The sequence below is a fragment of the Nematostella vectensis genome, chromosome 2 (genome assembly GCF_932526225.1).
Source record: "Nematostella vectensis chromosome 2, jaNemVect1.1, whole genome shotgun sequence".
NCBI classification, from domain to species: domain Eukaryota; kingdom Metazoa; phylum Cnidaria; class Anthozoa; order Actiniaria; family Edwardsiidae; genus Nematostella; species Nematostella vectensis.
In genome coordinates this window covers 12,194,410-12,220,307 of record NC_064035.1, presented here as the reverse complement: position 1 = coordinate 12,220,307, position 25,898 = coordinate 12,194,410, and the positions used below count along the sequence as shown (strand labels likewise).

Here is a 25,898-nt window from a genome sequence, read left to right as displayed (position 1 = left end):
CATTGGACTTAGGCTTTCACGGCCATCATTTAACAAAGGTGGCCACTCGCGGCTGTCTGTTGTCTCACGACTCGACTCTATTCTTTTTCTTTTTAATCTTCTTCATTTTGAAACTACAGTAGAAATGCATTTGGACTCGCAACAAAGGTCGAGAAAGGATAATTTACAGAACATAATTTTATATTTTTCCTTTACTTTAAACTTACCCTATTATCATTTCCTTTTAGGTGTTTTCAATGTGATTTCAATGATTTAAGCCAACAGGGCATACAAAGTTTTCATACTAAGAAGATCAGTTGAGAAGATAAGGGATAAAGAGGGCTTGCAAGTAATACGTGCCCCACACCCCACCCTCCAGCATGAGTAAAAGGCGATTAGTGTGAGCCCGCGATGCGTATCTCGTGACCACAAATCGACGTGAACGAACAGAACATCACATAGAGCAGCTGAAATGGACAGAATTCTAATCACCGCTTCCAGCATCTCGTTACTCTGGCCTTAATCATCTCTGCGAATGGAGAGACAAGAATTCTCGCCGAATTTTCCTAGTTCTGTGTCATCACAAGACATTCACGATGCTTTGGACGCGTTTGGAGGGCCGTTTCGAAACCAAGACACGATCAGCTCCAAAAAAGGTGTCAATTTTGAATCTATACTTTAATTCCATTTTTATTTCATTTTATTATTTTCCTCTCCATTCACACAAGCATCATTAAAACGCTTTTTCTAGATTTAGACTGGTTGCTTGGAAAGTTTGTTCTATAGTTTATAACGTGATATATGTTGGTGTATTGGTATTTTGCACTTTTCATTTATATTAGTCTTTATACAGTCTGCTAGTGTAAGTAGATATGATGAACCTAATCATTGTAAACTTCATTCAAGATATCCCCATGTGAAGGCTCCTTGTGGGCCTGAAATTAATAAATGTTGTCATTACACACAATCCCCTTTTTGTGTAGGCATAAGTGTTCAATGAAAAAAGTCCGATCGCATACTGTTAGTGGCGAAATAATATGAGCATCTACATTGTTTACTCCTGCACCTCCGCGCTTTCAAAATAAGACAGGAGATCATTACCTTGGCACCACTAAACAAGATTAGAATAAACAATCAATCAACTCATAGACGCGTTTTCAAGCTATTTTGGCCCTTCTTCTATCATTTCTATACAATCGACAAAATTTCTCCAAAATGTGATTATTTTTTAACCATTGTATTTTGAAAACCCTTATTGCATAGTTACGTTATAGCTTAAGTTTATTTAACTCTTAGCAAAGTAAATCTTGAAATATCTACATAAGATCATTTTATTTATTTTGTTTGCCACTGTGTGATTAACCTCAACTATTGAATACTGAAGAGATTGGTGTTGTCAGCCATAAACTGGAAGGTTCAACATGTAAACATTTATCATCAAGTTGTGATAGTAAATCCAAAGGTCTGAAATATCATATAACAAGTAATATAAAAGCTAAATCCGATTTGTTTTTATTTCATTTATTTCAAATCAAGGATTTTGTTCCCTTGTTAATTCGTTTTTTCATGCTTTGAATATTTTAGTACATTCTGAACATGCATTTTTAAGGAAGCATCATCATTTCTGATTTGAATATAGCCTGTCACCACACAGATAAGGTCCATTATTGTCTAACAAGTCATGTCTATTTCATTAATTATTTATAATATTTTTTTGTTTTAGTTACTACTCATGCTTGTACCCTAGAAAATAACTAGACTGTTTATCAGCATTTTCTTATTGTCCCTTGTAATGTTTTTAAGAGTAAACACACATAGAGCATTGAGCATTGGTAATACTACACATTGCTGGTTATGAAGTCTTCTTGTTAAAGGTTTATGTCTATCACCTATGATTTACTTGATTTGTTGTAAATATTTGATTTTCATTACCATTTTTCTTTATTTGGATAAAGTAGAACAGGGAGATTGAGATTTATCTATAGGTGACATGTGTATAAAAATAGCACAATACATCTGTTCTTAAAATTATATGCAAAAAGCAAATTGAAATTGCACAGTTATAAATTATCAAACTAAATATTACACATTTTTTAATAGATGACAAACCCTGGAGTCCTGTAAAGTCCATATAATGTTTTACAGACACATCAATGACCCAGTGTAATAAAAATCTAACTTTTCCTCCTCCTTTCCTATAAACTGAAGAATGGCTTAACTATAGCCGTGAAGGGTGCAAACCCTAGCTAGACATCCATTTGCTTGCTGAGGGGGAGCAAACACCATTTTCCCCCAATCTCCTCTAAATTCTATTTGACTTTGATAAAGGGGCAACTCCCCTCACTTTACTGCACTAACTATACCCCAAGTATAGTTGTTCAGATTAAGGACAAAATTAACAGACTGTGATTATTTTTTAGCCTCGAACAGGGACAGTGGAGTCTCAGAGTCTTCATTTGTCAGTGACCATTTGACATTTACAAGTGATTCACTTTTGAATGAAATCGGTCATGCAAACCAGATGCCGATCTCCCACAACAAGACATCGGATGACCCTCTTGGTGCAAGCCATATCCTATCAGCCTCGGCACCAGCTTTGAGCTTTGGACTGGGAGCTGATGCCACAGACAACAAAGGGCCTAATAGCAGGGTTGTTAATGCTACCAGTCCATGGGATGAAGCTCAAAATTTACTGTAAGCATGAGAAAAAAAGTACTCTTGATTTCAGAAAGACAGTGTATCAGCTCAGACTAATCCTTTCTTATTTTTTTTATAACAGAGAGGAGTGGAATAAGCTCTTTTCATCATCACATTATTTATCAGATGTAAGTTGGTATTCCTCTCCCTAAACATAAACCTTCTCTATGCAGTATGTCACTGTGTAAATGCCGAAAATCTGATATCATTGCACATATGCCTGTTGAAAATGTGAACAGACAATTGGGGAGTTGTCAATATAATGTGTGTTTAAATATTTTTGTTTTAACTTAGGAAAGAAAATGTGTAGGAAAATATGAAAAGATTTATATTTTACAGTATGATCTGAAAAAAAGCATAGTTCAGTCCCCACCCCTATTTTGCTAGAGACTTGACAGTATTGAGATTTGTTTTATTTTGTTGTATTTTGTGTTTTTTTTTTTCTACCAGTTAAAGGCCCATGCTCTGAATGGAAAACTAAGATTATCGAAGTTTAGAAGTGTTGCTTGGAAGGTAAGGTTATACTTAACGATTAAACTACAAGTTTGAGTTTACTATGAGTCAATAGTCAATAGATTGATTATTTGACTCATAGAAAACAAGAACAAGTAATCTACTATCTATGGCTCAATAGATAGTTAGTACGGGAGCCAATCAAATTGCAAAATTCATGATAGTAAGTATGTGAGTGGATTTATACTAAAACGCATCATAGTATGCATTCTCAATTAATGCTAAATCCTATACATCAACCAATGGGCATCTCATGTTCATTATCTGTATTTTTTTCCAAGCACCTATATACAAAAGGTAACATTATTAATCCAACGATTACAGATCATTCTGTTAATTATTTGTTGTCTGCCTAGTTATTTTTAGAGTGTCTACCAGAAAAGCAGGAAAGCTGGCTTTCAACAAGTAAACAGCATAGAGAGGAGTACATATCATTTAAGTCAAAGGTAATTACAACACTGAGAGTCATATCAATAAAGGTTGTGCCAACTGAACAGCCAGGAAAGTCACAGTTAGAGGCCCATAATATGGAGTAATGTTATTCCAGGTTTTTCTACTAGCATATCAAAATATTCCCTGGGATGCATAGCACAAGACCCCTTCCTTGTCTTACTCATCTCCATTATTAACCTTGCCCCTGTAAATGGAACACATACTCTTTGCATTTAAAGTAACATTATCTTTGTATTTTTTAATCAGTGCATAATTGATCCCAATAAAATCAAAGAAACAAGCAACATGGAAACATTTCATCCCTTATCCCAGGAAGAAGATGTAAGTAGTGTACTTATAATATTAGTGCTCTCTAATGGTCTTTTTATTTAACTGTAAGTGTCTTGGAGAGATTCAGAATAAGCTGCCAGCAATGTTCTACAAAAAATAACAGGCTTTAGTTTTAAGATAAAAATATTTGTTTCTCATTACCTAATGTTATTTTTTATTTACTCTAGAGCCCTTGGAAAAAGTTTTTCAAGGACAATGAACTTAAGGCCATCATTTTAAGAGATTTGGAAAGACTGTAAGTACAAACAGTGCTGTAGCAGGGCCTCAAAACATTGGGGGCATGATACAGAAATGTTAAGAAAATATTGGGGGCACAGCCATGCCCCTACTGGTCATTTCTTTGGGGGGAGGGGAGGGGGAGCTCAAGCCCCAAGTGCCCCACCCCATGCTATGGCCTTGACAAATATAATTATTTGCAGATTTTTCTTGTAAAGTTTGAAACTGACAGCTTTTGCTTTTTGTTTTATAGTTATCCTGAAAATCCATACTTTCATACAGAGAGAGTAAGGTAAATTTTTAGGTGTTGGATTTTTAACTCCAGCCTCGGTGTTATTCATTTACTTTATTTTTATCAAAATAATTATTGTTATAGGGACATGATGTTAAACATTCTTTTCTGTCATGCGAAGAAAAACGAAACTTTAGGATACAAACAGGTTGGTAGCAGGAGAGTTTTGTTTTTTAGTTGGTTCTTAAATATAATAAGTTAAAAAAATGTGTTTTTTTGTAATACTTTAGGATTTAGTTATTGTATACTTTTATTCTACAGGGAATGCATGAGTTGCTAGCCCCCCTCATACATGTGCTGGATACCGACTCACGAATGTACAGATATTTGGATGGAAACCAGATGTAAGTTAGATTTTTTAACTAGTAAATGCCCTATCGCTGTTACTATTGAGAATGGATACTGACTTACGAATGTACAGATATTTTGATGGAAACCAGATGTAAGTTAGATTTTTTAACTAGTAAATGCCCTATCGCTGTTACTATTGAGAATGGATACCGACTCACGAATGTACAGATATTTTGATGGAAACCAGATGTAAGTTAGATTTTTTAACTAAGTAAATGCCCTATCGCTGTTACTATTGAGGTTGCTGTTTCTTGTTGTTGTTTTCTTCTTGTTGCTGATTTTACTTTTTTGGTAACATCATTTCTATGTTTGTAGGGAGATGACAAAAGCTATTTTGGATCCTCTCTACATTGAGCATGATGCTTTGTAAGTATTCATTGTAGCTTAAGATGCAAACACTGCTATTATTTCCTGGATAAAGACACAGTTTGGTCCAAGCTGAACAGCTGTTTCAACTATTCTGATCACTGGTCATTTGTCATGTATTTTGTTTACGTATTTTCATTTCAAATTGTTAATGCATTGTGTTCTAAGTGCAGGGCTGTCTGTAGCTGGCTTCAATTTATTGGCCATAGCCATGCCCCTAGACCATTCCCCTATTGGTCATTTCCTTATGATTTGTGTAAATATTTGCCCCTGTTTGTAACAAACATTTTTTTAGCATGAAAATGAATCCATCCCATGGACAATGCCCTGACATAAATTTGATTTTATTTCTAGTATGTTGTTCTCCCAAGTAATGGATGCGACAGAAACTTGGTATCACCACTATCAGCCGCATCCAGAGGCCAAGCAACAACAGGTATTTTGTGTCAAGGGTAATCTCTTTGCTTGCCGTTAGATCAATGCTCTTCTTTTATTCACTCCACACTCTAAACCTTTTTCTGTATGCTTCATATTTGAATGTCTTATTTTGGCCACCTCAAGCAGAAGGGGTCCAGATGACAAACTGATTTAAAGTTGTTTATTCAGGGCTTCTGGAATTACGCACTTATGCAGAAGCGTGTAATTTGACTTTCTCCGTGTAATCCGCGTAATCCACACATTTCCGCATAATCCCACGTAAATCTGACGTGTTCTTTTAGGGTTCTTACCTCTATTTCTCATAAAAAAGACAGATATTCTTTGTCTTATTCTTTTCTTTGATATTCTTTTATTCCTTCGGTACAAAATGTAGTTTGGGTGTAACAGTTGATATTCCTTGTAATTTAGCGCGTAATTTAGTAAAGAATCCTGCAAAATTTATATTTTTAAAGAAAAGTGTATTGCAAAATCCCGCGTAATTTAGAGCGTAATGATTGATTTCCTGCGTAATTAAGTGCGTAAATTAAGCAAAGAACCCTGTGTAATTCGTATTTTTTCCCGCATAATTCCAGAAGCCCTGTTTATTTTGAGATAATTTAACCCAGTTTTCTTATTGGTTGTAAATGGTTATTTTTTTACCCTTCATATCCCCCAGCCCATTTTTGACGGATTGGATCTTTTTTCAGTTCGCTTTATTTATTTTTTCCCATTTGTTTAGTTAATAGATGTGCATGCTGCACCGTTCAAAGACCCAACCACAACACCCGTAAGTTTCATTTTTGTTAATCATTTCATACGTCTCACTCTCTTGAACAGACATTTGTTTTACCATCCATATCTTCTATTGCTTATCAAGTTAGGAAGTGAGTACAAAATATAAATTTATTAAAGTCAATATTTCGTATAAGTTAGTATTGTTGCTTGTCTTGTAAAATAAAAAAAGTTACATTTTCTACTTATCGCAGAAAGTTTTGTCAAGTCAAAGATTGCCAATCAACCGATTTGTTAAGCAATTTAAGAAAATGTTATACGATTTTAACGTGCATACCATAGTTTTATACTTGTTTTGCAAGACAAGTTGCTGCCAAAAGTGTGTTGTCTTTAGATATGCTATTTATTTCTCACTATGGTGACATTTTTATTCAGCCAACAGCTATTGTCAAGAAACTCAACAAGATTCAAGATCATTTGTTGAGAAAACATGACACAGATCTGTGGTTACATCTTAAAGATCTTGATATTGCACCTCAACTATATGGACTGTAAGTGATTAAACTCTTTTTTTATTTGTTGTTGTAAGTAAAGTTGAGTAAAGTCACACAACGTTTTTTTTCTTTCATTATTTGTAATATAGGAAATGTTTACACAATGCTACTTTATCCTATTTGTAGAGTAGGATCAATAACCAATGCTTCTGTTCTTTATTTGTAAAGTTGGCTCAATTGGTGGGTCATTTTCTCAACACTTCTTTTGCTTTTGTTTATCAGCCGCTGGATTCGACTGCTGTTCAGCAGAGAGTTTCCGTTCCCTGATTTCCTTGTGCTCTGGGACGCATTGTTTGCAGAGGGTACCCACCTAGATCTGGTGGACTATATCTATATTGGAATGCTGCATAGCATAAGAAACAAATGTAAGCTATAGATCTTAGTTTTGCAACGTGAGGTCTTGCATTACATAACCCAATTGTGCTTAGCCTGTCTAGCTAAGAGACAAATGTTTTCTCACACATTTTCTCTCTCTTTAGTGATGGCAGGTAATTATAATTCTTGCTTAGGACATTTGATGAAATTCCCGCGCACCTATGAAGACATCCACTCCTATGTAAAGAGAGCTGTTGCCATGCGGGAGCCAAAGGTAAGTGGACGCTAATCCCCCCAAGGAGTTCTTATGTATAAGCATACAGCAATGTGAGAGGGGTTCAACAAACCCTGACAACTCCCCTCCGATGCCCCAACTTCTTGCAATTAGAACTGCAGTCTGTCAGTCCCTTGAAGCATACAACAGAACTGCTCTGTGCATTTGCTTGTCATCTATCGGGTAAGGGATTTATTTGATTGAAAACATTGCATAAACTTTCCCCAAATCAGCTCACACTCGGTATTTGAAAAAAAAGTGTCCTTAGTCTCAGATGAAATGGATCAAACCTTATTTGAAATAATGAATAAAAAATAAAATTGTGAACATATCTCTCTTTACTTCCAGACCAAGAAATCTCGCCCCCACAGCCGGGTACCTACCCGCCCCGCCCCTCCGCCCCCATCATCATCATCAACATCAACAGCACCTGGTGTCCTTGCAACCGACAAGACACTTGCAGCTGTTGATCACATGCCAGATTCAGCCAACAGACCAGGGCACATGATTCGGGTATGAACAACATGAACTAATGCTAGAGATCAAATAATAATTATCAAGGTAAAAGAAATGTGTCAAGGGAAAGTACTATGTGGTTTCTGGAAAAAAATGATGGAATAAACAGAGAACTGAGGCTTTACTGAATAAGCGCAAGTGAAAGCCGGCTAGTAGACTGGGTCTTATGCCTGAATTGATAGCATAACTGACGACTCCCCATGACTGGTGACCCTTTCTGGTATATTTTTTTTTTCAACAGAAGGGCATTAGCGCCATAAGAAGGCCTCAGTCTGCTCTTGCATCCATAAACAAGCGACATGTGCCATTTAGTGAACCAAAAACCCTGGCTCTTTCTCACAGATCAAGCAATGAGGCATCAGGTATACAACAAAACACTAAAAGGACTGGTTCCAAGTACCTTGCGGTAAAAAGAGCACTTTTTCCAAAATGTGGTAGAAATTTTCTCAATTTGATACTGACATTACTTACCATTTTTGTCTCTTTGTGCAAACTCAGGAGTGTTTGTGGCGCTTTTATATTTTTGTGTCTTCTGTGGTCATTGTTTACTATTTGAATAATACATTATAATGTATTTAATAATAGTGAGCCCGCCATATGAGGAACTGGTACAGCAATGCCCTGATGCACGTACACTGTCGCCCCCAGGCCGTGAACCAAGGGAACGCTCTGACTCAGTAGGTCCAAGTACTGGTCGAGCTATGAAGTCGCTTAGCAACGAGTTGAAGACGAAGCTTATAAGACCCAGGACCCGTTCCAGGACTAACATAGAGGAGCTAGAAAAGGTTTCTTTATTGCCACAATAACAAATACAAAATACTTTTTAATCTATTTTACTGAAAATAGAAAGTATTGTTGTTGATGTTGTTGTTGTTAGTGGTAATGGTGTGGTTGTTGGTGGAAATCGTGATGTTGTTGGTAGTAGTGTTGTTACTGTCGTTGCTGTTGTTGTTGTTATTGGCGGTGGTGCCAATGGTGTTTTTGTTGTTGGTAGTAGTGTTGTTGTTGACTTTGGTAGTGGTAGCAGTGTTGTTGGCGTTATTGGTGATATTAGTGTTGTTTTTGTTGGTAGAAGTGTTGTTGCTGGCGTTGGTAGTAGTGTTGTTGGTGTTAGTAGAGTTGTTGTTGGTAGTGGTGTTGTTGTCGGCATTAGTAGAAGTGGTGTTGTTTGTATTAGTTTTGTTGTTGGTGTTGTTGTTGGTTATAGTGTTGTTGCTGTTTATAGTAGTGTTGTTGGTGTTGTTGTTGGTTATAGTGTTGTTGGCGTTTGTGGTGGTAGTAGTTTTGTTGTTGTTGATATTAGTGTTGTTGTCGGCGTTAGTAGAAGTGGTGTTGTTGTTGGTAGTAGTGTTGTTGCCGGCGTTAGTAAAAGTGTTGTTGTTGTTGGTAGTAGTGTTGTTGTCGCATTAGTAGAAGTGGTGTTGTTGGTGGTGGTAGTGGTGTTGTTGTCTGTGTTAGTAGAAGTGGTGTTGTTGTTGGTGGTAGTGGTGTTGTTGTCGGCGTTAGTAGAAGTGGTGTTGTTGGTGGTGGTAGTGGTGTTGTTGTCGGTGTTAGTAGAAGTGGTGTTGTTGTTGGTGGTAGTGGTGTTGTTGTCCGCGTTAGTAGAAGTGGTGTTGTTGGTAGTAGTGTTGTTGTCGGCGTTAGTAGAAGTGGTGTTGTTGGTAGTAGTGTTGTTGTCGGCGTTAGTAGAAGTGGTGTTGTTGGTAGTAGTGTTGTTGTCGGCATTAGTAGAAGTGGTGTTGTTGTTGGTAGTAGTGTTGTTGTCGGCGTTAGTAGAAGTGGTGTTGTTGTTGGTTGTAGTGTTGTTGTCGGCGTTAGTAAAAGTGGTGTTGTTGTTGGTAGTAATAGTGTTGTTGTCGGCGTTAATAGAAGTGGTGCTGTTGTTGTTGGTAGTGGTGTTGTTGTCAGCGTTAGTAGAAGTGGTGTTGTTGGTGGTGGTAGTGGTGTTGTTGTGGGTGTTAGTAGAAGTGGTGTTGTTGTTGGTGGTAGTGGTGTTGTTGTCGGTGTTAGTAGAAGTGGTGTTGTTGTTGGTAGTAGTGTTGTTGTCGGCGTTAGTAGAAGTGGTGTTGTTGGTAGTAGTGTTGTTGTCGGCGTTAGTAGAAGTGGTGTTGTTGTTGGTAGTAGTGTTGTTGTCGGCGTTAGTAGAAGTGGTGTTGTTGTTGGTTGTAGTGTTGTTGTCGGCGTTAGTAAAAGTGGTGTTGTTGTTGGTAGTAATAGTGTTGTTGTCAGCGTTAATAGAAGTGGTGCTGTTGTTGTTGGTAGTGGTGTTGTTGTCAGCGTTAGTAGAAGTGGTGTTGTTGGTGGTGGTAGTGGTGTTGTTGTCGGTGTTAGTAGAAGTGGTGTTGTTGTTGGTGGTAGTGGTGTTGTTGTCGGTGTTAGTAGAAGTGGTGTTGTTGTTGGTAGTAGTGTTGTTGTCGGCGTTAGTAGAAGTGGTGTTGTTGGTAGTAGTGTTGTTGTCGGCGTTAGTAGAAGTGGTGTTGTTGGTAGTAGTGTTGTTGTCGGCGTTAGTAAAAGTGGTGTTGTTGGTAGTAGTGTTGTCGGCGTTAGTAGAAGTGGTGTTGTTGGTAGTAGTGTTGTTGGTAGTAGTGTTGTTGTCGGCGTTAGTAGAAGTGATGTTGTTGGTAGTAGTGTTGTTGTCGGCGTTAGTAGAAGTGGTGTTGTTGGTAGTAGTGTTGTTGTCGGCGTTAGTAGAAGTGGTGTTGTTGGTAGTAGTGTTGTTGTCGGCGTTAGTAGAAGTGGTGTTGTTGGTAGTAGTGTTGTTGTCGGCGTTAGTAGAAGTGGTGTTGTTGGTAGTAGTGTTGTTGTCGGCGTTAGTAGAAGTGGTGTTGTTGTTGGTAGTAGTGTTGTTGTCGGCATTAGTAGAAGTGGTGTTGTTGGTAGTAGTGTTGTTGTCGACGTTAGTAGAAGTGGTGATTGTTGGTTGTGGTAGGGTGGTCGTTGGCGCTGGAAGATGTGGTGATGTTGGTGGTGGCTTTAATTATGGTGGTGGTGGTGTTGGTAGTAGTGTTGTTAGCGTGTTGTCCTTTACCATCCTGAGTCCTATTATTTGACCATTAAAAGATGAATACTTATAATGTAGGACCACCAGCGTCTTCAAGAGCAAGTCTCAAACCTGAACTCCAAAGTCGAATCGATGGAAGGGATGTTTTTGTACTGCGGACGCAAAATGGACTCTTATATAGGTGAACTATTTTTAATCTTTGGCGCCAGCGAAAATCAAGACATTTATCAAATATTTAGTCCTAAAAGGATATTTATTATTATACGATAACAACAACAATGCAATGCATTTTGGGAAGGTTATTGGCTGTTACATAAACCTATATAGAGAGGCTAGAAAATCTTATTATTGGATCGGAAGCACCCTTTGGTTACTAAAATTGCAAGCAGTCTGCAGACTGTTACAGCATCCCTTGAGTCCCATTTCCTTTCTTTATTAAACTCCTAAAACGTGTTTTGTAGGTCTGATGCAAGATGAAATTATGAAAGATGATCGCGCTGATCGAGATGTGGTGTTTCTAACTCTTGCCGGATTAAAACAGGTATTTATCCCTTCCCCGTTTGCAATTTGAATCATCTATATGATTCATTCCCCACGGCTAATCTAAAGCCACGACACACTAGGCGATTTTGTACGCTCGTATGAGCGAATTTAGTCGCCGGCGATTGCCAGCGAATATGACCGCCCATCAGACGTCTAGGGGAGGGGTGAATAGGGGTATGTAAATCCGCCGATCCGCTACATTTTCGGGGCAAATCCGTGGATCCGCAGATATCTTTAGATCCGCATGGTTTGTCAGATAAACAATAGCATCGATTGAAATTCATTTCAAATCCGAAATTGGACCGTCAAAGCAGTCAAAATCCCCGCCCAAATTGTCAACAGATCCGTGATCCGCCGTATTTCCAAAATCCGCCAATCCGCTGAAATAATCATTAAACTCCGTAATGCGTGAGCATTTCGGGGCCGAATCCGCCGATCCGCGAACCTATTCACCCCCCTCCCCCCCGTCTAGATATCGGCGAATTCACCGCCGCCGCCTGACAGACCTGGCGATTGAAATTCGCGGCGAGTTAGTTAATGCGCGCTAACGTATTAACTCATGTACGCACTTATGCATGATACGCACCCTAATTGTTTACGTCCTTTTCAAAAAATAAAGAAAAGAAACCGTATTTGACAAAATCCTAAAGACGAAAAATATGTTTAAAAACTATATTCAAAACCAGTAAAAATTTAGCAAAAACAAGCGCGCTAGAGGAATAGAACGAAAACAGTATTTTTATGTTCAAGTTTTTATTTACAACAACCTAAGTTACGAAATGACATTCCCTTATTCGCAGATGGAAATAATCAAGAGCCTTCTATTGTTTTTTTTTATCATGCAAATTTATGACCTCTCATACATAAAAGTTTCATAATACGCACCCCGATAATTTTCGCGTGAAAAAAGTGCGTAATGTACATGAGTAAATACTGATCATTTTATTCAAATGTCCTTGATAAAAATGTATTATTCTTAAATCTTATAGTATTTTTTTGTCGAGACGGTTTTATTCACGAATGTATACAAGGAGCTTTCTCAAAGGAGTTGCTGATCGACATTCTTTTAACAAACACAGTTTTTCTCAATCATACAGGCTTACACAATGTATTATATAAGGTTACAGAAATCTTTATATACGGTTATTTTCCGTAATTCTTCTAGGCTCTTAACATCATCCACCTTTGTTTGTTTTTCGTTTTTCAGGTTCGAGACCTTCTCAAGGGATCCCTTGCGTTTCGTGGTTCTTCAATAGAGACGGAATGTGATTTTGTTGACATCGATAAAGGGATAGCATCGAGGCTGCAGACAGATGAGTCCAACTTGCAAGCCCAACAACCTCTCTCTGACGCCCCTGTTCCAAATGATGCTGACTATCATCACTATGAAAACGACGAGATGCATAGCTCAAGCAAGCCTGAGACAATTATGTTTTCTTCACAAATTCACGAGGATTCTGCTACGTTAAACCCCATATACAAAGGAGACATGCAAGAACCCTTAGAAACACAATATCCAACACATATCGAGCAAGATGTGGACTCTGTAACTCCGAATTCATTTAACGGGAATAAAGAGCAACAACCATTGGAAGCTTACTTTGACAAGCTTACTGAACACGAACGGGGGTCTATCCCAGTTGTGGCATGCGCTGTCGGGCCAATTCAAAAAAGTCTGGACTCGCGAAAACAACTGACACCATCAGACTTGATCGATCCGGATGACCTGAATAGCGAATTTCCCGATTCTGCTGGTGTCAGCGTCAGTATAAACAATATCAGGTTTTTATTGGAGAATCAGAATCCCTCAGCGCTGTCCGGAGGAGGTCAGTTAGATGGCTTTGTGTTTGTAGATAGAGATGGGAAGGCGCAAGAAGCATTGACAATATTGCCAACTCACCCGCTAGAGTTTTCCGAAAGTGATACCGACGATGAGTAGACATTTAGGTAAATCATATTATCTTGGTTTTAGCAATCTCTTATAAAGACATGCACGTTCTGCAGTGTAAATAAAACAGTCTATTCTGAACACATACCGTTAATCCAGAAATCTGGCCGCTAAGGGTCCGACTAAGTTTGATCCGCAAAAATAACAATTTCTTCTTACGATATAAAAAGCCCAAATATTGAGAACTGATTAAGTAATTCCCACCGGTTGTGCGACAACCCCTGTTAAAATGAATAGGTTTAGGGACCTGCTGGAAGCATGGCTCCAACACAGGAACTGCTAGGGAACGGCTAGATTTCTGAATTTCGCGAGGGGAGAGAAGGGATGGAGAACGTGCTTCTTTTTTCTGCAACAATGGAGTTGGCAAACCTTGAAGAGGGCACACGCAACATGAATGAAATAAAGAATCATTTATTAAGCTAGACAGCGTTTCTTGCCTCTTTATTTGGTGTATTTCTGTGGTATTTGCGTCACACTCGTGTCACGTGATTCTTGCAATATAAAAAGTGAATGACCACAAAGAGGCTCGGCCCACGGAAAACTCGTTACGTTTTCCTTTGAGAGTTGGGACCAAATAGTTTGTTGTATATCAATGGTCTCTGTATAATAGTTTAGTTTTCAAGCAAAGAACTGCCTTTTTTTTAAATATTGTATTAATAGCACACAAGTTTTAGTTGAAGATGCCCCTTCCTTCATCGAATGACTCCTAACAAACTTCGTCGGCCTTAGATTCTAAAAAAAACGTCCTTATTCTACTTAGCACTGCAGATAAAATTAATGTGTCAAGCACTTTTTATCAGGCGTCTTTACAGCTATTGAGCTTGTCCTCTGAATTCTTTTAAAATATCATTCATGAGATGTAAACTAGAGCCAAAGAAGCAGGATGTAATTCACGCCCTCATATCAACGAGAACTCCGTAGATCTCGAATCCGGACAAGTACAAAGCGTACCGACCTGACGAATTCTTCCCTGTCTGAAAGACTCTAAAGTACCTCATTGCACTAACCTGGCCATCAATTGACCACGTGCCTGTGTAAAAAGGGTACGCCCCTTTCATCCCTCGGTCATTTTCATGCACCTTCAATACTGTCCACCTGTGTCCGTCACGTGACCCTTCCAGTTTCCAATTCCGGATGATTGACAGGCCGTTATCCCTCCCATGGCGAAGGGTGTATACAGTCGGAAAAAGCGTGTAGTGCTCCCCGAGGTCAACGCACCACCAGGATCTCTCCTCGTCCCTCGTGCAACTGCAAGTACCCTTACGGGTCTCAAGCAGGTCACTGGCCTCTCCTTGGTAGCCAGAAGAACGGTACACACGCACCCCGGTGCTAAGACAGCTGGGGTTGACCCAAGAACTCGTCCCGAACGCTGTGCCAAGTGCATAGATGACGCCATTTCGGTCAAAATCCTTCTTATAATTAAATACACCTGAAGGCGAAGTAAGAAAATTAACCGGGTTATCTTCTCACCTCATAGCATGATTAAGGATTTATCTAGGGCCGTAGGAGGATTTTCAGATGAGGAATGCTTAAAGGGGAGCTTACAACGATAGGTAATCGACTTGCGGTAGTGTTGCATTCAAGGAACGTTTTTTTCTTTCGCCCCAATTACTTTTTACGCTCGACTTTTGCAAGGTCATCGTTAGGTAAAATATGTGATCTTAGGAGAGATTCCTACCCCTTCGGAGGTGATTTTCTCAGAGACTCCCAAATCTATTCTCCAAAGAATTTCGACAGTAGGAAATGTGAAAGTGGCCACAATACAGTGTTTAAACAAACCTCTAAAATTCGGCATTGAAATACCTCCCCCATCCATCGTGGAGTTAGTGGTATGGACCTTTTATGGATGGTACCACATGGTATCACTAGCTATGAGCTTATTATCTAAAAGTACTGACAATTCCACTAGGCTTCGAGCCTAGAGAAAATAAACAAAAGCCTTTTATCTAAAAACAACAGGAAAGGGATCAGGAACAACTTGAAAGAATAAAAAAGGTAGCTGTCTCGTGTCGCTACTTTCATGTCATTTAACAGGCTTTAATACTTACGACCTTTAAGGGATTTCCACAGGTTTAGGTCCTCATTTAGGGTTTCGCACTTGTCCTGCAACACGCTTATCGTCTCCTTGAATCTCGTGAGCTCACATGCCGCCCTCTTTTCATTCTCCTTCATCTCCATAACGAATCTCTCGGCCTCCTTATCCGCTTCCTTCTTTGTCTTTGTCTCCTGCTCAAGCTTTTGCTTTAACTGCTTCTTCTCTGACTGGAGTTTTTTCCTGAGCTTATCGTGGTCTCTTTGCTGTGCTCTGTTACTCTCTCGCTCTTTGTCCAACTCTGCTTTTATTCGTAAGACCTCCTGTCGTTCCTTCTCTGCACGGTTTGACAACTCGGAATTCTGATTCTGTAAGTCCTTCATTACAAGCAAATGTTGCTCTGTCATCTCCATTTTAGTATTGCGTATCTCGTTTGCATGATTTTGAAAGGTTCTTTCATACTGTTCTTCCATAGATCTGACTTTAGTAGTCAAGGCGATTTTTTCTCGTTCAAGTTTATCGGTGATTTCTTTGGCTCTGCATTCCAGTTGTCGTGTCTTTTCTTCTAGCGATTGATTTGTTTAATTCAGTTGATCTCTTTCGCTGATTAAAACCTCATACTGTTCTTGTAATAATCTGCACTTGTCGCATGGTGTCACTATAAGAGTAATATATAAACAAAGGAAAGTTATTTACTGGGGCGTAAATTTCTGAGATATGGACAGGGAGAAGAGCAGGCGTGTATCTAAGGAGGGTACACAGTGTGCGCGCCAAAAATGTAGGTGATTTCTTATTGAAGGATCGTCAAATAGCATCACCTTCCATATGATACCTGATGGCTGCGTACCTCCATAGGAACACAGGGGGGGAGGGGTGCGCGCACCCTCTCTTTGAGCCAAAAAATTAAGGAATTTTCAAATAATATGCTTTTTCCATGTGATACCTATGACTGCGCGACCCCCCGTCAGTCAATCCTGAGAGCGCGCCTTAGTAAGGCAGGTAGGTAGACAAATAGGTAAGGGGTAGCAAATGGTTCCTCAAGGGAGGGGAGATTAAGTGGTCTCATGACCGCACCTTCAATCCGTTCCAAGTCAGCAGAAAGAGGCGAGGTTGCCCTATCCAAAGTTACTTTGTGACATTCACTCTTCGTCTCCGTTGACTCGTTATCAAGAATGACTTGTTCTAACTCCTTGCACTTCATTTCTAGCGAGTCTCGTTCACGAAGAAGCTCTTGTATGGTTTCATCGTTGTCAAGTAATCCCTCGCTGATTACCGAACTCAATCTTATGTCCCCAAGCCCATTCGGTAGGCATCTTTCGCTCAAGGTTTGTCGCCTGGAAGTTTCAACGTCGTAAATCCGGGGACAATTTCGAGTCTCATCGTGTTCCCATTTCTCCCCCTCAGACCTTTGTCTCTCTTGTAAGCTCTCATCACGTGAAATTTCATCAAAAACGCTATCGTCTATATTAATTGAACGATTTTTCTGTAGAAAAGGTGGGGTTTTCCCATTTCTTTCCATTTCACTCAAAAACGTAGCTATTCTGTCACGCTCAATTAGAATACAATCGATTTCTTTTTCCAGTCCAGCTTTTTGTTCTTTTTCTTCTTTAAGTTTTTTTGCATCTTTTTTTCTTGCCTCTTTCAGTTGTTTAATTTCAAAACTCATGGTTGAGAAATCACTTTGGAATTGCTTAATCATAGCTTGGTGCATGCTTTTAAGCTCTTCTAACTCTTTCTTGGTGTGTTCGTGCTTGTGTTTCTCCGAATCAAGGTGAGTTCCGATAGATGTAATTTCCTCTCGGAGCCTGGCGCTGTGTGTCCGCGCCCGAGTCAACTCGTTTTTCATCTCTGCAAGCTTTTCTTCCCTTTCTAAAAAGACAATGAATGAGAAAATGATTATTTTCAAAACACAATAAAGGACAAAGGAATTATTGATTAGCTTAAAAGCTATTTCAATCTATATCCAGTTTGCGAAATGTTACTAATTCTGTGCTGTGTCTTATAGCGTTGAAAATAGTGAAAAAAGTTAGCTCGGCCTCTGGGTCTCTGGTAGCGCATGTTCAACTAACCTACTTCCTGGAGCAAAGGCCCAACAAGAAATTCCTGGACATTTTTCAGGGCCTCTACAAATGCGTCAAAGGCATTTGGCCCACGCCTCGGTAAAATCTCCAAAAGTTTGTCACACCGGTCTTCCCTCGTCCCTTTTCCTTTCACTTCCTGTTCGTCAGTCTCATCTAGGATTGACGCCAGATATGGCAAAAGCTTTTTCGGCTCCAGGTCCTTGTGCAACTGCGACCGCTGACGGCGAAGGGCGTTCCGATGAGCGTTATTCATCTTAAACAGCCATTTGAAGTCGACGCCTGAAAACAGAAATGGCAAAAATATTATTATTACTCCTTCTACGGGCAGCTCTAGGATTCCTAGAAAGAGGGGGCATCATCCCTGCCCCGGGGGGAGTGGGAGGGGCGCTAATAAATAAAACCTGGTATTGGTAAACTAACTACCTGGAAGGAAAGGATTTGGACATGCAAGCGTGCTAGTACGCCTTTTACCATCGTGCGGTCATATAATATTTTTCAAATATTCTCTCGTGCTCTTCTAATAAATGGGGCGGTAGATCTAGAAAAGCTATGAGGAATTGTGTAATTTCGCTACACTTATAGCTCTGCGTGCAACGGGAAACGACCCAACCCAATTCCCCGGAACTAACCGCCCTGGAAATTTACCCAAATGCAGTGTTTGCATGAAAAATAAACAAAGTATTTTTAACCTCACCCTCCCCCCTCTAGTCCCGAAATCACGGAATTTCCGACCCCCCCCCCCCCCCCCCGATATTTTTCTGGAATCAAGTCTTAATGTTAATTTAACAGCCTTTGTAATCGGCATTTCCAAATCAGAAATGTCGTGGTTCCTCCTTCCGCTTAATGGTGAACGCTCATTTTCTATCAGTGCTGACCTCAATATAACCCGGGAATATAGTAGTGAATCTTAATGATTTGGTTCTATTGTTACGAGAAATAGACATCGGTAATCGAAAACGACCTCTTCATAGAAGCATGGCAACTACGTAAACTTAACAAAACACGTCTGCATGAGTTGATACATAGTTTTTTCTGTGTAGTTCTGTTCTCTAGAGAAGTTGATATTTATTATTTAGTTATAGTTTATTTCGCAAATGTAAACAACTGTAAACAATGAAGTGTGTGTTCGTCTGATTCTTGTAAACAAACTTTCTTGTGAACAGCTCTTCATGCTAGGTTAGCACTGAAATATTTTGTTTGTAAAAATTGCAATCTAGTTTTCACATAATCCAAACAGCTCGAGAAACTATAATATTACTTTATAGTATGCTTAAAAAACAGCTGTCTGCTAAATATAAGTCTAAGTAAATTGTTTATCAAACGTCATTAATAAATACCGAATAACAATACAGTTATTAAAACAGTCCATTACAGCTTGATTATTTGTATACTCGTTTGTACCTTCTAAGAGGTGATTGAAGACCTTGTTTCTATCGGAGTATCCAGAAATACCAGGCGAATTTCTTTAACACTGTCGACACACTTAGAGACACCTTGTCTTCGCAGCCCTTGCGCACAGCAGTTTTGAGTTCTAAAAAAAACAGTTTGACCCATAAACAAGGAACACTGCCTACGACATGCGCCTGTCTTTGTTAACTCCAGGGGTCCCAACTGAAGGTTTTTTTTATCAATTTGACGGCGCAGAGAAAAGGCTAGAGTAAGAAGAGGTATAACTATAATGTGATACCCCCTGTTAGCACAGGGCCATCGTTAACCAGGTACAATTTCAATTACATCATCAACTTCCCCTTGTCTGCTCAAGCGGCAATCATATCATAGCAACGAGCATGCTTTGACAAAAAGGTCATGGAATCCATCCAAGTATGAGATTCAACTGGTCAAAATAACATTTTAAGATTCTCTAATTGATAAAATTCTGGCTAACGAGTTTCCGTGCTGTTTATTCCAGTGGAATCGGAACCCTATTAACTTGATCTTAATAATACTCGAATTCCCGTTTCTCAAGATAGTTTTCAACACCATCGTTTATATGATTTTCCATAGCGCATAATTTTATAACGATAATTTGTTCGTGAACTATATGAGCATTTTGTGTGTGTTTTTATTATTTATCCACTCCGTTTGTTACTATCATCTTATGGAAAGTTCATTTATTATTCCGAGGGGGAGGTGTGTGTGTGTGTGTGTGTGGGGGGGGGGGGGGGGGGGGGGGAGGTTTCGAGAAATTTCTTAGGTCTAAAGAAGGGGCGTCAAAAGTGTATGGATGTTAAAAAAGGGGGGTCACTGATTTCTTTTGATGTTGTCGCTTCTATATAATTGTGTCAAATCCGACTTCTTGGTTCAAAGAGTCTTGGTTTGCGGGTAGTTGGTTGGCATGCACAATCCAGGATACGTTTTATCTATGGAATGCAAACCTGTATACACACTATATCATTTTCGTCCCCAGCGCTCCTCCGCTGCTGTTGTGTAGAATCTATGACAATCCGGGACTTTCATAGTCTCCCTCGCAGGCGTTTTTAGGCCGTAGGCGTCTCTTTCTTTCCTTTCTCGTGCTTCGCTTTTCTCGCAAAGAAGTATGGGGGAAGCACAATGGGGGGGGGGGGGGGGGGGGGGCATGGAAAATTTTGTTCCTACTGAGGGGGGGGGCAACTAATTTTATCCCTTACTTTTATCAAGATACTCAAGCCCCCCCCCCCCTCCCCCCTCACACACACACCCCGGGATAATAAATAAACTTATCATGATTATAATAACGGTTCCTACCGAGCCTAACCTTTGAATGTTGTCAGAATCACTGAGAAAACAAACTGCCCTAATTGCCTGAATAAGCGCCGTGCTTATTATATGGGGATGAGCTTATTTCAAAATCCGGTCTGTCGCTATAAAGAAAAGTGTATTTTAACAACAAACAATAAGCAAAAATCCTGCTACAAAATAAGCTTTCAAAAATAAAATGCTGCGGCGGGTAGTACTTTCAATTATCACTACTTTCTTTATAAACGTACAGTCTCCTTGGAGGTCTACTAAGTGCGAGGCGCTTATTTGGGGGAGGCGCTACATTATTTTGGTGCGCTACAAACTTCGGAAACTTTGAGCAATTCGCATGAATGGGTTTTCTGTTTCATTTTGACTGCGTAGAACTAGGCTCGATCTAAATAAGCTAGCGTCCAGCGGTATCATGCATAAGCGCACGCTCTGTTTTACCGTTGCTAGGACACAACAGCAACAAGAAATATAGGAAAGGCTTAGTTTGGTTGTTGTGGTGAAGGAATTCTAACTTTTCTCTGGATTATCCACATACTTTGGATAAAAAAAGTATACAAAATGAGTACTCGACAAGTACTTCAAGGTATGAGAATTCATCAAAGCAAGTTTGCTAATCCGTTAGTTGATTTTAAACGTAGAATATGTGGTTTTATTTCTTAGTTTTCGAACAGTACCAGAAGTCAAGGACCTCGTTTGTGCAGACTGTCGCAGAACTTGCTTCAAGACCACAAAATATAGAAACATTGCAAAATGCTGGTAAGCCGTCAATAACATTTAACTCATTTCACAATGATATGTATTTTTGTTAATTTTATGTTCGTGTGTCGTTCTTCATGTTCTTCCCGGGTCCTTTTACCTTACTTTAAAGCTCGATTTAGGTTTATCTAAGCTTATATTATCTATGTTCTTTAGACACTATGATCTTAGTAACATTTAACAACACCACATAGATGCATCACATTTCTTGTTCTTACTTATTATTATAATGAATTTCTCTTTTCAGGTGTAATGTCACTTCTCCGGCCTTTGCTACTAGATATTGTACCTACGATCCAACAGACAGCTGCTTTAGCTCTTGGCAGATTGGCCAACTACAATGATGATCTTGCTGAGGCTGTTGTCAAGGCAGATATTCTTCCCCAATTGGTGTATTCCCTGGCAGAGCAGAATGTATGTACATTTATGTCAGCAGCCGTGCTGGGACACCTCTCTACTCGTAGATCTCATGGATATCTTTTTTTTTTCAAAACAGAGATTTTACAAGAAGGCTGCTGCATTTGTTTTGAGAGCTGTCGCTAAACACTCAGCACAACATGCTCAGGTGAGCATTTATCATTTATTTTTAATAGTGAATGTTCTATAGTAAATGTCCACCCAATCCCCACAATTTGAGCAACTGCTGCTTATCATTTAATCAGCTTGCCTTTTGAATTTTGATGATGAACTGTTGATTGTAGATGCCAGTAGTTTTTCACATACAAAAATTTGTTATTTACTCATTATTTGCTTTGTTATAGTGTGTTGTTGACTGTGGAGCTCTAGATGCACTGGTCATTTGCCTGGAAGAGTTTGATCCTGGAGTCAAAGAAGCAGCAGCATGGGCTTTAGGATACATAGCCAGACACAATGCAGGTGAGATAATGCTAAATAAAGGGGAATCTGAGTCACATTCCTTGCTCTTCTTATTCCAATTGCCCCAAGCAACAATTCAGTACAGTGACATAATTCCAAGAATCATTTCTAACGTCATGTCAGAAAAAGAGGCTATATTTTTAAAGGTAGATGCAGCTGTCTGTAAACCTTTTCACATCCTCTGTTTTTTTTTTTCAGAGCTTTCTCAGGCAGTGGTAGATGCTGGAGCTGTTCCTCTGCTTGTCCTGTGTATCCAGGAACCTGAACTGGCTCTCAAGAGAATTGCCTCCTCAGCTCTCAGTGACATTTGCAAGCATTCTCCTGAGGTAATGATTTTATAGTGTTTATTATCTATCTCCAGAGTTTTAATATTGATGACTTTTTTGTACAAGAATTCCATAAAGAGTTGAATAAGTTGTATTTAAATCAAACACATGCAATTTCAAAATTATAAGAAACATACAATACTGTATAACTTAAATGTTATTATCCCAGTGCCAAGTTCTCTATTAATTATTTGTTCATTTTTTTGTAAGCTTGCTCAGACAGTGGTTGATGCTGGTGCCATTGCCCATCTTGCTCAAATGATTCTCAATACTGATGCAAAACTCAAGGTATGTTTGAGAACATATAACATAATTTAAGCAATTTTATAAATTACTATTTCCATTTTTTAAATCACATTTTTGTATTTTAATATTGCAGCGTCAAGTGTTCTCTGCTCTAAGCCAGATTGCGAAGCATTCTGTAGACCTTGCAGAAATGGTTGTTGAGGCAGAAATCTTTCCTGCTGTTTTGAATTGCTTGAAAGGTAGTTTTTTTCATTGTCCACTAGTTCACAAAGAAATATTTTTACTCTTACTGTTATACAGCAAGTCTAAACGGGGGGGTGAATAGGTTGGCGGATCGGCGGATTCGGCCCCAAAATGCTCACGGATTACGGATTTTGATGATTATTTCAGCGGATTGGCGGATTTTGGAAATACGGCGGATCACGGATCTGTCGACAATTTGGGCGCGGATCTCGGATTTTGACTGCTTCGACTGTCCAATTTCGGATTTTAAATGAATTTCGGTCGATGCTATTGTTTATCTGTCAAACCATGCGGATCTAAAAATATCTGCGGATCCACGGATTTGTCCCAAAAATGTAGCGGATCGGCGGATTTACGTACCGCTATTAGCCCCCCCTAAACAAATTAACAAACTAGAATTCATATACATAGTGTATAATTTGGAAAGTCTTTATTTTGGGTTTACCCACTCCATATAATGTGGTGTTTTGGAGTATTCCTATGAACATGTGAAAAGCCTTTAAACTTAAGATTAAATTATAATGAAGTGATATTTTTTTAACAATTCCAGATCCCGATGAGTATGTGTGCAAAAATGTAGCCACACTTATCAGAGAGATTGCCAAACACACACCTGAGGTATGTAACTAACAATTTTCCAGGTACTAATTATATAACAGGCAATATGATCTTAGTGTCTTTGTTCTCTGTAGCTTGCTCAGCTGATTGTCAACGCAGGAGGAGTAGCTGCTGTGGTAGATTATGTCGGGGATAAAAGTGGAAATGTTCGTCTGCCTGGAGTTATGATGCTGGGATATGTTGCGGCACACTCTGAAAATCTAGCTATGTCAGTGATCGTCTCCAAGGTAAGAAAACTAAGCCTACTGTATCTATAAATATCACTTATTTTCTAAAATGTCTTGCAATCTTTTTTTTCACTATAGTTTCTCAAATGGCTTTTTGGTATTCGTTTAGCTTTAAGCTTTTCTGATAGCCAGTACTGCATTTCCATTTGTATGTATATTTTATTTATGGTTAAGCCTGTCACATTGTGAAATAGAGCATCTGATTTAATAGAAAGCCTTCTTTGATATTTCAGGGAGTCGTGCAGCTTTCGATTTCAATAGCTGAAGAGTCAGAAGATCACATACAGGTATGTATTTTTCAGCATGTTAATTACCTTACCCTGGTTTCAGAGCATCAAAGTTCCTTCTAATAAGTCAATCTCAGTGCTATGATATTCTTCTTGAAGCTTCAATTGATTATTAAAATACCTCTTCCTAATATGACACCTTTCACCCCTAGTCAATATTGCCGCTAGTCAAATGCGTTTCACAACCATTTGCAGGAGGGCATGGGCAGGGGGATATTCTTTTCCAAAAAAAAAAAAAATAAATGACTTTTTGTATAGGGATGATAAGGTGCAGGATTGCTAAATGGGGTGCACAGTCACAGGTATCATGGAAAAAGATTTGGGTTTGACAACCCTTCAATAAGAAAGTACACACTTTTTGGTAGCCAAGGGGGATACCCTGGGAGACACCCTGCACACACCCCTCCCCTGTGTATGTGCCAGCTGGTTAATGGAAAGGCTATATTGGCGTTACCAAAGATGAAGAAAAACGAAAGCAACATTGGTTGATATTTGTTTGATATATGTTTATATAAACACCTTATACTCTAACCTTGCTCCCAGCTGTTCAGCCATCTGAGTATCTTTTTCTCATATATAAGACAGAAGTTTGAAACACAAGTCATCTTTTTCAGGCTGCAGCAGCATGGGCGCTTGGCCAGATTGGCCGCCATACTCCAGAGCACGCTAAAGCTGTTGCTGTTGCCAATGTCCTCCCAAAGTTGCTTCAGTGCTACCTTCGACCTGACAGCTCTGAGGACTTACAAACAAAGGTATAGTCATATGCACAACCTACGACTAGTTCCAGGCTGGTCATACACATGCTCTTTGGATACTCATGGATGGGTCATGTCACTGTCAGATATCCCTCGTAATTTGTTGACAAAGCCAGCATTGTTTCAGGCACATTTTTCTTTAAAACTGTTCTTTTTCAAATCCCCAGGCCAAAAAAGCATTAAAGAACATCCTTCAAAAGTGTACACATCTGCCGGCACTAGAACCCCTTCTCCACGATGCCCCACCTAACATCCTGAAGCATGTTGTTGGACAATTCGCCAAGGTCTTGCCACATGATGCTAAGGCCCGTAGGCTGTTTGTGACTAGCGGTGGGCTCAAAAAAGTTCAGGAGATCAAGGCAGAGCCGGGATCCGCACTCCACGAATACATTAACACCATCAATAACTGTTATCCTGAGGAGATCGTCAGGTACCGTGTTTCTAAGTTTGTTTTACATTTGCGGGCAAGGGAAAATACCCATTCAGGTGTTTTGAGTATTAACACTAGGGATTGGGAGGGGTGTATGTACATTTCTGTTGCTTCATATGAGACATTCGAATTGCCAAGAATTTGATTCCAATTTGTCTGTTCCGTTTGCAGATATTACTCTCCTGGTTACTCTGATCGCCTTCTGGAAAGAGTGGAACAGTATCAACCAGTCGCTTAGAACAAGCCATTTTATGTTTAGTAAATTATAGACCCAAGCAAGTGTATATGAAGTGCTTTACCCCTGAATTTCAACAAGTCATTTTTGTTGTGTAAATTAGACCCAAGCCAGTAGAGCTCTTTACCTGTAGGCTAGTGCTTTATAGGGAAATTTCCAAACTTTCAGTCATAAATTGCCTTTCCATCTTTTTTAGAATGTAATTTTGTTATTATATTCAAAGCTTCAGTAGACTATTGTAAATAACTGGGGAAAACTGTTAACTATCTCTGGACGTTTGTGAAAATTTTATGTACATGAAATAAATAAAAAAAATCGATATTATTCAATCTTATTAATTTCTTATTTTGAAGATATTGTATTATAAAATGAGAGAGACAACATCTAGGAGGATAGCCACCCAGCTGGTTTAGTTTGTTGAATAATAGTATAGGCCTAGGTGGTAATATATAAAACTCGGGAACCTCGCAAAAACAAGCGATTTCGCCACTATCCACCTTAATGGAAATGGTATAATTGTTAAATAAAATTGGCGAAATTATACCAGCGATCTAAGGCATTT

The 25,898-nt window shown here is 39.2% G+C and overlaps 3 protein-coding genes across 3 annotated transcripts; 2 read left to right on the top strand and 1 right to left on the bottom strand.

Moving 5' to 3' along the window:
- Window positions 1-390: 390 nt before the first annotated feature.
- Window positions 391-13,919, top strand: LOC5514045 (TBC1 domain family member 5). The gene is made up of 23 exons (XM_048721137.1): window positions 391-635; window positions 2,400-2,673; window positions 2,759-2,804; window positions 3,127-3,189; window positions 3,546-3,635; window positions 3,889-3,963; window positions 4,140-4,207; window positions 4,442-4,480; window positions 4,565-4,628; window positions 4,742-4,824; window positions 5,147-5,197; window positions 5,552-5,633; window positions 6,354-6,498; window positions 6,601-6,608; window positions 6,689-6,897; window positions 7,123-7,265; window positions 7,380-7,489; window positions 7,838-8,002; window positions 8,247-8,367; window positions 8,591-8,790; window positions 11,085-11,187; window positions 11,468-11,547; window positions 12,757-13,919. The coding sequence occupies exons 1-23, from the start codon at window positions 515-517 to the stop codon at window positions 13,486-13,488; spliced, it is 3,072 nt and encodes a 1,023-aa protein (XP_048577094.1). The 5' UTR covers window positions 391-514; the 3' UTR covers window positions 13,489-13,919.
- LOC116619182 (MAR-binding filament-like protein 1) lies at window positions 13,893-19,347 on the bottom strand. The gene is made up of 5 exons (XM_048721132.1): window positions 19,012-19,347; window positions 17,599-17,889; window positions 16,604-17,398; window positions 15,546-16,109; window positions 13,893-14,926 (listed from the first exon to the last, which is right to left on the bottom strand). The coding sequence occupies exons 2-5, from the start codon at window positions 17,861-17,863 to the stop codon at window positions 14,388-14,390; spliced, it is 2,163 nt and encodes a 720-aa protein (XP_048577089.1). The 5' UTR covers window positions 17,864-17,889; window positions 19,012-19,347; the 3' UTR covers window positions 13,893-14,387.
- A 1,415-nt stretch (window positions 19,348-20,762) lies between these two features.
- LOC5514084 (sperm-associated antigen 6) lies at window positions 20,763-25,670 on the top strand. Its single transcript, XM_001634241.3, has 14 exons — window positions 20,763-20,920; window positions 20,998-21,093; window positions 21,341-21,507; window positions 21,590-21,658; window positions 21,855-21,969; window positions 22,168-22,295; window positions 22,506-22,583; window positions 22,675-22,780; window positions 23,335-23,402; window positions 23,477-23,629; window positions 23,863-23,916; window positions 24,531-24,668; window positions 24,839-25,101; window positions 25,273-25,670. Exons 1-14 carry the CDS (start codon window positions 20,896-20,898, stop codon window positions 25,337-25,339), a joined length of 1,527 nt encoding a protein of 508 aa, XP_001634291.1. The 5' UTR covers window positions 20,763-20,895; the 3' UTR covers window positions 25,340-25,670.
- Window positions 25,671-25,898: the final 228 nt, after the last annotated feature.

Coding starts and splice junctions, on each gene's coding strand:
- LOC5514045 (XM_048721137.1), top strand. CDS start 515: ATGGAGAGACAAGAATTCTCGCCGAATTTTCCTAGTTCTGTGTCATCA. Junction 4,208..4,441: donor TTAAGAGATTTGGAAAGACT/GTAAGTACAAAC, acceptor TTTGTTTTATAG/TTATCCTGAAAATCCATACT. Junction 8,368..8,590: donor ATCAAGCAATGAGGCATCAG/GTATACAACAAA, acceptor ATTTAATAATAG/TGAGCCCGCCATATGAGGAA.
- LOC116619182 (XM_048721132.1), bottom strand. CDS start 17,863: ATGAATAACGCTCATCGGAACGCCCTTCGCCGTCAGCGGTCGCAGTTG. Junction 17,399..17,598: donor GCCTTTGCTCCAGGAAGTAG/GTTAGTTGAACA, acceptor TTGTCTTTTTAG/AAAGGGAAGAAAAGCTTGCA. Junction 14,927..15,545: donor GTGGAAATCCCTTAAAGGTC/GTAAGTATTAAA, acceptor CTTCGCCTTCAG/GTGTATTTAATTATAAGAAG.
- LOC5514084 (XM_001634241.3), top strand. CDS start 20,896: ATGAGTACTCGACAAGTACTTCAAG. Junction 22,584..22,674: donor ATACTGATGCAAAACTCAAG/GTATGTTTGAGA, acceptor TTAATATTGCAG/CGTCAAGTGTTCTCTGCTCT. Junction 24,669..24,838: donor CTGAGGACTTACAAACAAAG/GTATAGTCATAT, acceptor TCAAATCCCCAG/GCCAAAAAAGCATTAAAGAA.